This window comes from Rasamsonia emersonii (assembly GCF_000968595.1).
Source record: "Rasamsonia emersonii CBS 393.64 chromosome Unknown ctg1118621760105, whole genome shotgun sequence".
NCBI lineage: Eukaryota > Fungi > Ascomycota > Eurotiomycetes > Eurotiales > Trichocomaceae > Rasamsonia > Rasamsonia emersonii.
The window spans coordinates 1-10,167 of NW_013563182.1; the positions used below are offsets into that span (position 1 = coordinate 1).

Here is a 10,167-nt window from a genome sequence, read left to right on the forward strand (position 1 = left end):
CATTCTATCTCCAGATCGCCATTAGTTAGCTCGCCAATAGTTTCTGGGGACGATCGCAGACTAATTCAGCTTCCTCTGCTAGATCCCAATCGCCGATCCAACCCCAAAGTCGTCATCCACAACGGCGGCGGCCCGCGCTACGACGAAAAGAGGCCGGCGGGCTGGGACAAGAACCGCTGGAAATAGACGAGTCGAGGCTCCAGTGGACCCCGGCGCCAATAGCGGGATTCTTCAATTTCCTGCGGCGGAAAAGGCGGACGGCTTGCTTCTCCGCTTCGACTTCGGCGCGTCTGTGCATGCAACAAAAGTGAGGCGGACGATCGACATGGCGCCATTACCATTCATTACCTGCATGGTGCAAGTCGACATTCTAGACCCAGTCGACACATTCGACTTGTTCGACTCTACTATTCGACTCCGTTCGATTCCGTTCGACTCCGTTTTTTCCCGGGTTACCATTCATTATTCATGCTTGCTGGCCTGCGGGCCTTGTGCCTGCCTGCTTTTTGCCTTGTTTGCACTGACGCACGCCCTTGGATTGGCTTAGTCCAGCACCATCTCTAATTCACCATGTATATTACTGTACTGTACGAGTGTGGATGACTGACTGATTTGCATTGTTTGTCATTTATTTGTTTTGTTTCCTTGCCTATTCATCCTGTGTCACATTTTTGGTCTTTTGTTTGTCTTGTTTGCGCTTGATTCGTCTTCACTTCTGCACTGGACTGGACTCACCGCCTAGTCAGGAGAGTACAGTCCAGCCAGTGGAGAGTACGGTGTACGCATTCTCATTTTCGGGTTCATTCATTCATTGCATTGCACTGCATTTCTGGTTGGGACAACACATTGGATTGGTTTGGGCTGGTTGGGACGGGTCGGGTTGGGTGGGATCAGATCATATCATCGTCATGGATACTTAATTCCCTTACTCATGGCCTGGCTGTGCCAGGGCATACTGACTGTACTAGGAACTGGGATGGCGCTATGGATTGACTTGTTGATTTGTTTGCATGTACAACCCCAGCATTGTTTTGTTTGTTGTCAGCCACACACTCATTTGACTTGATTTGATGTTTTTTCCTTTCTAGCTTGTGCAGTATTATTACTTACTGCAAGCTGGACAGGGACATACATGTACTTTTATTTCCCTTTCTCAGATTTTGGATACAATACACTACAAAGACAAGTGCAGCAATGCACTGACATACATCATCAGATACAGAAGATAGATACAGACATAGCAGCGCAAGCTCGAGAATAAAATAATACACTATAATATAATGTCATTGTCATTGTCATAGTCATTGTTGAATTGACTTGTTGACTTATTGACCTTATTGACTTCTTTCACTGCTTGACATTGCTTGTCAATTAATCAATCAGTCAATCAATCAGGCAGACAGACAGGAAGGAAAGAAGGAAGGTAGAATTTCCCAAACTCAAACTCGAAAAGAGAACAAATCTAGCTTACGGAGTAATTATTACTCCCTAACTAGGTGATAAGTTCTATCAATTCGCAGGACATTGATCAGGTCAGGTGCTAAGAAGAAGAAGAAGAAGAAATTCCCTTCCCTGGTATTTCACTCTTTTTTTTTCTTTGGTTGAAAACAAAAAAAAGATAAAAAAAAACACGAGATAAAAAAACTAGATATCGCGGAAAACTTAAGAGACAAACAGACAGACAGACAGACAGAGCTTGTATTCATCATTCATTATCCTTTGTTCATTATTCGTATTAGCATTGGTATACTGACTAGTATTAATGATAACATATCTGTTGGTTTATATTACTACGTATTTATTTATAAGGCAATATACATCCTTTTTTTAAAAAAAAAGATAAATAAATAAATAAATAAAAAGGACGGAATTGATATTCAATGTTAAATTATATAAATAGTACTTACTCCGTAAATAGATATCTATATAAAAAAAAGGAAGACACAGCTCGTTTGGTGCTTTATTACATGTACTCTATCTACAGCTGCTACTACACTGCTACTACAGCATGTAGTGTAGAACTGATTATGGAGTAGTGCACTTTCTTAAAAAAAAAAGAATGAATTAACCCTAATGAATGAAAGAAAAAACTACATATTATAAACCTACAAAACTTCCAAAATACATACATACATAAATAGCTATAGCCTATAGGTAGTCTATACAGCTATACAGCTATACAGCTACTAGATACCCTTCTGGATACACAAAATCCGTCAAGTTCAACTCCGCACTCGACCACGGCGTCTCCTCGTCCTTCCACTGCGACACCGCCGTCTGCGCACCCCCCAGCAGCCGCTGGATGTTCATGCGCACGCTGTACACCAGATTCCACGCCTCGACGCCATGCCGGACCTCGGGCGCCCCGTAGTCGATATCCGAGTCGCGCTGCGCTGAGCCCGCCGCGCGGTACATGCCGATGATGTTGGGGAAGGGGGCGATGCAGCGCAGCTTGGGCCGTCCCCGGTCGCCGGCGCACATGTGGCTCAGAGCGTTGTCGACCGGCTCGTCCAGGTAGTCCAGCGCCAGCGACGCGAGCATCTTGCGCGCTGCGTCGTACGTCACCGCGTACCCGTACAGACAGCAGCCCATGCCTGCGCGGTAGATGAACCGCGACGAATCCTCCGGCAGGTTGGGGTATTTTTCCTTCCATTCCTCTAGCGGACCGCCCCAGGTCGCGCGATGCCGGACCGCAGAGACGGTGGGATCGTTGGGAATGACATAAAACTCCTTCTCGTCTGGGTCTGGGGCCGACGCGCAGCCGCCGATCCAGAGGAGATCCCAGTCGGTGCCGTAGGGGGTGTTTTCGTTGGCATCTTCTGTTCGCTGGAGGGCGCGTGCGCCTCGCGCGAATTCCATCAGTTGCGACCTGATCGATACGTCCCAGTCGGCGTCGTCTTCCATGATCAGCGCGGTTGAGATGCGGTTTTCGACGATTCTACAGTATTATCCAGATTAGCAAGCACTCGACAAATAATAATCATTAAGCATACTTGACCAGCGCATTCATGTGGGCGCGCCAACACCCGGCGGCAGCAGGCTTCAGAATCGTCGTGTTGAATCCCTGATCTGTTAGCATGCACACACATATACATCATCTATCTGGTATACACACCTCCGGCAAGGCTTTCTCTAGAATAGTCTCCCCCCGCGCGCCGTCTAGCCACTCGACGCGAATTCCCGAGATGGACGCCGCCAGGGCGAGATAATCATGCCGGTCTGTGCGTTCCTTCAGGCCGATGGCGAAGGTCTTTTCAAACTGGCAGACGTCAGATGCCGTCAATCTGAGAGACATCAAACTGAGGGAATGCTCACTCCCAAAGTCTCATTCCTGATACTGGCCAGCGAGCGGTCGTCCACGACACGGCGACGAGAACTGCTGCCACGATGCCATCGAGTCAGCAGCTCGCTGGCGTGGTCGCGCTGGCTGAGGAACGCTCGCAGGAGAAAGAAGATGCAGAATGCAGCGATGAGGACCTTGGTGACTTTGGAATTTAGCAGCACGGCCGTCATGGTGGGCGGAGAGAAGCCAACGAGAGACAGCTTTCGAGAGACGGGCGATTCTGCACGCCGCATGGCGTATTTATTTATTTATTTTAATTGATTTCATCTCTTCTGATGTCAGCTGCCGACGATTGAGTCGCTGGAAGCGGCGTGACGGAAAGGGGAGATGCAACATGTTGAGGATGCATGTCCTTCCGAAAACGGCTAAGAATCGCTTGCCACATATCGACGCAAATAGGTCTAGCAACCATTTTCTTGATTGGGATTTTTCAAAATAAGACAATCGATCAATCAGTCAATAATTTAAAAAAAAAGAATAAATCAATAAATAACAAATAATAATATTCATGATTATTCTCAGTGCTCTTGCTTAGTCAGCTGTACCGCCAAGAACAGCATCACGAATATCGACTCCAATTACTATTACTTCTTGTCATATATACAGGTCAATACCAACAGTAATTATCCAGTGGTGTATACCCAGACTGACCTATACGAGTATACATTCAAGTATGTGCGAGAACACAGACCCACCACGGGATTCGCAATTACTCCGTATCTTGGTGCTGAGTTATTTCCCCACAGTCCACGCATTAATAATTTGATGATATTAATAATACAAGAGTAAATGCGGCATGCCGTGTTGACTAATTACTGAAACTATGTACATACATACATACTGGATATATATCTACTGAGGACGGATGTAGAGTCCTTGCAGCTAGACGTTGCGCTTCAATCTTGGGAGATAGATATCTAGGTGAATCCTTCGATACCCTAGCTTTTTTTTTACTCACTTTGGAATATTTCTCTCTTTTTATTTATTTACGTATTGGACCTGAATACTGACTATCTTCAAGATATATACATACATACATACTCCATCTACTCAATTATCAATATCATCTGACGACCTACCAAAAAAGGCGACATAGAGCATACACTACACACATACATAGAAAAAAACCAAAAGAATCACTCATTCAAATTCCGCTGACCATGTCCGAGTCTGCCTACGCCATCCCCCCCAACTCCACCATCGTCGTCACCGGCGCCAACGGCTACATCGCCTCGCACATCGTCGACGTCCTACTACAGCTAGGCTTCCATGTTCGCGGGACCGTGCGGTCCGCAAAACCCTGGCTAGACCGGCTGTTTGAGGAGCGACACCGACATGGTAAAGGCCGGTTCGAGAGCGTTATCGTCCCGCGAATGGATGTCGAGGGGGCGTTGGATGAGGTGGTCAAGGGTGCGGCGGGGTTGATTCATGTTGTACGTATACACAAACAACATTTTATATGTATATCTCACTTCGTGAGATGGTTTTTTTCTGACTGAGTAGGCCTCCGACGTCAGCATGAATCCCGACCCCAACACCGTCATCCCCGCCGCCGTCAATCTGACTGTCAACGCGCTCAAAGCGGCGTCTAAGCAGCCCTCGATCAAGAGGGTTGTGCTGACCTCGTCGTCGTCGGCTGTTCTCATCCCGAAGCCGAATCAGGAGGTCGTCGTTGACGAGAGTGAGTAGAACCAACCAACCAAACACCTTTTTTTGATCAATTTTTCCAGCTGACACCATGTGTGACTGTCCAGAAACATGGAACGACTCCGCAGTATCCGCAGCCTGGGACGAAAGCACCCCAGCCGACGCCAGACGGTACATCGTGTACGCCGCGTCCAAAGTCGAAGCGGAGCGCGCAGCGTGGAAATGGGTGGAAACGCACAAGCCGGGGTTTGTGTTGAATGCTGTGATTCCGAATTTCAACGTATGTCATATCTTATCCAAACCCTAGCAGACTGCAGCCTGCAGGATGAAAACTGATTTGTATGCATACAGTCCGGACCGATCCTCCATCCTGAAATCGGTGGTTCGACGATGGGCTGGGCGAGGAATCTGCTCAAGGGAGACGCGTCTGTTATTGAGCTTCTTCCTCCGCGTGAGTCTCCCCTCAATATACATTAATATACGAACTCGTAATAACGAACTGCGACTGCAGAATACTACGTCGACGTCCGCGACAACGCACGCCTACACGTCGCCAGCCTCCTAGACAAAAACATCCAGTCGGAGCGCATCTTCGCTTTCGCGCACGAGTTCAACTGGACGGATATCATCCAGCTGTTCCGCAAGCTGCGGCCGCACAACACGCGGATCCCGGAGCCGCCGGCCAACGAAGGGCGTGATCGGTCGGTGGTCAAGCCGCGCAAGAGGGCTGAGCAGATTCTGCGGTCGTTCTTTGGGCAGGAGGCGTGGACGGGGTTGGAAGAGAGTTTTGAGGCGGGTATTGAGGGGTGGGAGTAGACATAGCAATGAGATTGATTGATAGATATAGATATAGATGTAGATGTAGTGTAGAGGGAGATGTAGATAGATAGATAGAAGACTGTTCGCAAGAAGAAAGAAAGTAAGAAAGGGAGTCCCATTAAGCAGTCTAGTAGTACCTACATGTATGTACTCCGTACAGTTACTACAGTATTTACTTGCATGGCGAAAAAGAAAGACAAAAAAACGACAAAAAAAAAAGCAAGAAAAGCAAAGAAAGAAAGAAAGGGAGAAAAGCCAAGCACTCATTCTGCAAGAAAAAGGCAAAAGAAATAGAAAAGAATTCCACCATTCCAAATCCATTCCTTCCATCCCTCGACTGCTCCCTGCTCCCTGCCGTGTCCCGGCCCGTCACCGTGCAGGTAGGTGGCTTTTTGTTCCCTTCGAAGGAGTGAGAAAATAATTATTTAATCAATAATAATTATCAATGCATGGTTCCTAGGTATGTACGGTACCTACCTAGTTACTAGGACGACAACATGGATATGGGATATGCCGTATACATACAGACAGACAGTACTTATTTACTTTCGTGGTGAATTCACCCTTCAAGGACTAATTACCATCTACAATCTACTACGATTTACCAGTTCCGGCTGAGTGACTGACTGCCTTCCTGCAGGAATGTATGTATGTACATACATACGGCGTATGTGCATCCAGTACGAAATGAGTGATCGACCAGAGTGCTTTCTTTTTTAATGTCCTCCTTACGAGCTTCTGCTCCTGCATACTACTGTACATATGGCAATTTCTAGAAGTCTCTCTCTCTCTCTCTCTCTGCCAATGTATGCATGCAGAATGCAGTGCGAAAGAAAACAGTACAATCTACAGAACAGAACAGAACAGAACATGCCTTTTTCTAAGCTTGTTTAAGTTCTGACTAGTCGACTGGTCGAGACCCTCCCCTGCATATTTTATTTCTGTCTGCCTGCTTTCTGCTGTCTGCTGTTCAATTGCAAATGGATGGATGGAGCTGATCTCTTTCTTTCTTTCTTTCTTTCTTTGTTTCGCTCTTGGCCAGTTTTCCTTCAATTGTAGTAATGAAGTAACCAGCCCTACTACGCATACACAGGAATTTTTTAAAAAAGGAGAGAGAGGGAGAGGAAGAGCCAAATTACCACGGGGCTCATGAACCCAGAATTAATGAATAAGTGATGAAAACAAAAAAAAAATGCCCCAGAAAGAAAAAAAAAAGAGGAAAGGACAAACGCAAGGAAAGAAAGGAGCCAATGAGCCAATGCCAATGATGCCAGCAAGATGGATACACTCTCACAAGTAAGTGCAGGTGCAACTAACAAAGGGAAAAAAAACTGACGGAAAAAAAGTATAAAGACCTGAACTGAGCTGAACTGAACTCGAAAATGAAAAATAAATGCATTTTTTTTCTCTTTCGCTCGAAAACGACTCGACTCGCGCTTGCAAAATGCCAGAATCTAGAACACACAGCTCACACACTCACACACAAACAAAACATATGATATGATGCAAAACAAAAAAGAAAGGGGGTATGTAATAATAATAATCTAGGATAATAATGGGGCAAAAAAATTGTAAAAAGTAAAGAAAAAAAACAATCCGCTTTCTGATCTGAAACAGGATCAAATCAAATCAAGTTTCCCGTCCTCCAATGATAAGATAGCTATGTCAGGTGATTGATGATGATTGATGATTGATGATGATGATGAGAAGAGAAAAAAAAACACTATGGCACAGAGGATGTGTTTTAAGTGATGACACACGCCCGGGTATTAAATATCATCTTTTTTTTTCTCCTTTTTCTTTTTTTTGTGTGTTGGCAAATCAAAAGCAACGGTGGGTGAGATCATCATCCAAAATAAACAACAGGGGAAAAAAGAGATTCTTCGGGGAAATTCAACAAGATTAATAAGAAAAAAAAGATATTAAGTTTCCCCTAAAGGTCTCCAAATGACCACACCCCCCAACCGCCGGATCCGAGTTTGACGCGGGTTTCTTCAGATCAGTAGCCCGAGCTGAAACTCATCTGACTCGGCTGGGAGTATTGCTGATGTTGCCCATATACAGGTTCCGCATCGTACATCTGCGTGTCCGAATATGAACCATTCGGGGGCGGTGTAGGAGAGGCCGGACAGGCAGCAGCGCCTCCCTTGTTGTTATTATTGTTGTTGCTAAATCCCTCATTCTCCGGCGTGATTGGCGGCGTGAGATACCCATTCGGGTATTGAGACTTCTGCGGTGTGGCCAAGCCAACCTCGCCTGCATACGGTTTGTTGTTGGACTCGGCCGGTGTCTCGCTGGGCGGGGTTGGGGGTGTGTACGAGCTGGCAATGGACGCCTGCCGCGCCAGGAACTGTTCCAGCAGCTTGGATATCCGCGAGTAGTGGGCCGACGAGTATTTCCGGTACAGGACCTGCGACGGGTGGTGCAGCTGCTGCGACAATCCCACCAACGTTGCCGAATCGTAGTCCGACGCCCATTCCGTGTGGCGAGGCTGAGGCCGGTTCAGGATGCAGCGAGAGAGCGCCAGGGCCGCTTTGGCAAGGTCCGCCGAGGGCTTGGACACGAACTCCCGGTGGAAGAGAGCGATCTCGAGGATGTACATGGCGAGATGCTCCACTTCCGGGTCGTAGGGGACATCCAGCAGCGCGATGTTCAGGAAGCTGTCAACCGTGGGGTGCCCGATGGTCCAACCGAGCGTCTGCAGCACGTGCCACTCCATCTGGAGAAACATGTCATCGTCATACAGCGAGCAGCACATCGACTTCAGCTCCCGGATCGTGGGCACGTGCTCCTTCTTGTCACCGTACTTGGCCGCAATGAGAAGGGCCGCACAGCCAACCAATTGATAATGCCGCTTGTACACCACCCGCTTCGAGCAGTACCTGTCCAGGAGATTGATGGTCAGGAACAACGTGGAGGGAAGAAGCTGGAACGCGGCATGGGCTTCGATCAGGAAGTCGAGGAGATACGGACGCATGAACCATTGGATCTCCGTCTGGATATCGATCGACTCGACATCGGGCAGGGTGGCAGCCTAGAAAGAAAAAAAAGCCCGACTTCAGTCAGACAAAGTTCCACCAGACAGGGAAACAAGCTACAACGCACATCCATCTCTAGCATATGGGCCAGCACATCATCCAGGTACTCATCCTTGGCGACGGTCGAGAGCTGGTCGGCAATAGCATACTGACGCTCCCGAGCAATGAGCTTGGCATGTTCCTTGGGGTCGACACGACGGGTTACATCATCTTCGACGAAGAAGGTATCGCAAGGCTGATGACTGGATGTGGGACGCTGGTTCAATGCCATGATGGATCGGTGAAGGACGACTCTTCGGATGGATGATTCTCCAACTGACCGGCAGAGAGGATTTCGAACAAGGTAGGCGTTGCTGCGAAAGGAGTGGACCTGATCACAAACCTGTGTAGCTATCAGGAGAACGACGGAAACAAGAGAGCGACAGTCGTCGGATTATCAAGGTGTAAAATAATGATTGTAATTAGTTGGAAGTAAAAAGTTATTAAAAAAGGAGTGTGGCAGCGTAGACAGTAATCTAAACGCTGGGGGAGGGGGAAAAAAAAGGTAAGAGACGGCCAAGGAACCTTGGTTTTAAAGTCTTCCCCGGGCGGAGCTGAAAGACGAATTAGTCTCATTAACTTCGAGGGAATTCTTCGCGGTGAAGATATACGAGCTGACAAAGGGGATCGAAGGAGAGAAAGAAAAGTGACCGAAGGGTGAAGGGCAGCAGGAACTTACCCAGGATGAAGGCCGTCAAAGAGGGTAGGTCCGTCACCCTTACTGTGAAGACAGCTCTGGCATCTAGGCTGGTGATGGACACAGGAATGATTTCCTACTTGGCAGGTGCCTGTCGATGAAGAGATGAAGCACGAGTCAACGCCTCCACTCTCTGGGGAATCGACAGTTCGAGGTTGGCTGCGAGTCCTGCCTCGTGCCGCGGAATGTGGAGCGGATGCGCAGTAGGAGCCAGGCACGGAACCCTATGTAAGGGCAGGAGCTGTCAGTGGAACAGCCACCCTTGACAGCGAGGCGAAGAATGGAGGAGCACGTACAACTTCTCGTCACAGATCCGCGTCGTCTGTCAGGAACGACACGGGATTCTGTAGTGAGTCGTTGCGGGAGAACCGTTCACGGGTGGAAAAATCCGCCGACAGGACAATCGGGCGGGTTTGTCACACACGAACCGTTTTCTGCAGAGAGAACCAACTGTTAGCCTTCATGATCTTGTTCTCTCGATTGATAGGACCCGGTAGCAGCCTGACGAGAATGTAGTCTGGACGGTGCGGCCCGTTGACCTCAGGGGGATATGTGTGGGGAGAGAAGAATGTCATTCCGTAGCG

At 47.9% G+C, this 10,167-nt stretch overlaps 3 protein-coding genes across 3 annotated transcripts; 1 reads left to right on the forward strand and 2 right to left on the reverse strand.

The window, feature by feature from the left end:
* Window positions 1–1,662: 1,662 nt before the first annotated feature.
* Window positions 1,663–3,513, reverse strand: T310_4307 (uncharacterized protein; the record flags this gene model as incomplete). Its single annotated transcript, XM_013472808.1, has 7 exons — window positions 1,663–1,774; window positions 1,908–1,922; window positions 2,130–2,141; window positions 2,195–2,938; window positions 2,994–3,064; window positions 3,116–3,259; window positions 3,316–3,513. 7 exons carry the CDS (start codon window positions 3,511–3,513, stop codon window positions 1,663–1,665), a joined length of 1,296 nt encoding a protein of 431 aa, XP_013328262.1.
* Window positions 3,514–4,503: 990 nt separating this feature from the next.
* T310_4308 (Aldehyde reductase II) lies at window positions 4,504–6,981 on the forward strand (the record flags this gene model as incomplete). The annotated part of the gene is made up of 9 exons (XM_013472809.1): window positions 4,504–4,776; window positions 4,847–5,024; window positions 5,098–5,270; window positions 5,342–5,441; window positions 5,502–5,796; window positions 5,970–6,189; window positions 6,298–6,343; window positions 6,450–6,453; window positions 6,903–6,981. 9 exons carry the CDS (start codon window positions 4,504–4,506, stop codon window positions 6,979–6,981), a joined length of 1,368 nt encoding a protein of 455 aa, XP_013328263.1.
* Window positions 6,982–7,808: 827 nt separating this feature from the next.
* T310_4309 (G1/S-specific cyclin Cln1) lies at window positions 7,809–9,118 on the reverse strand (the record flags this gene model as incomplete). The annotated part of the gene is made up of 2 exons (XM_013472810.1): window positions 7,809–8,843; window positions 8,915–9,118. The coding sequence occupies 2 exons, from the start codon at window positions 9,116–9,118 to the stop codon at window positions 7,809–7,811; spliced, it is 1,239 nt and encodes a 412-aa protein (XP_013328264.1).
* Window positions 9,119–10,167: the final 1,049 nt, after the last annotated feature.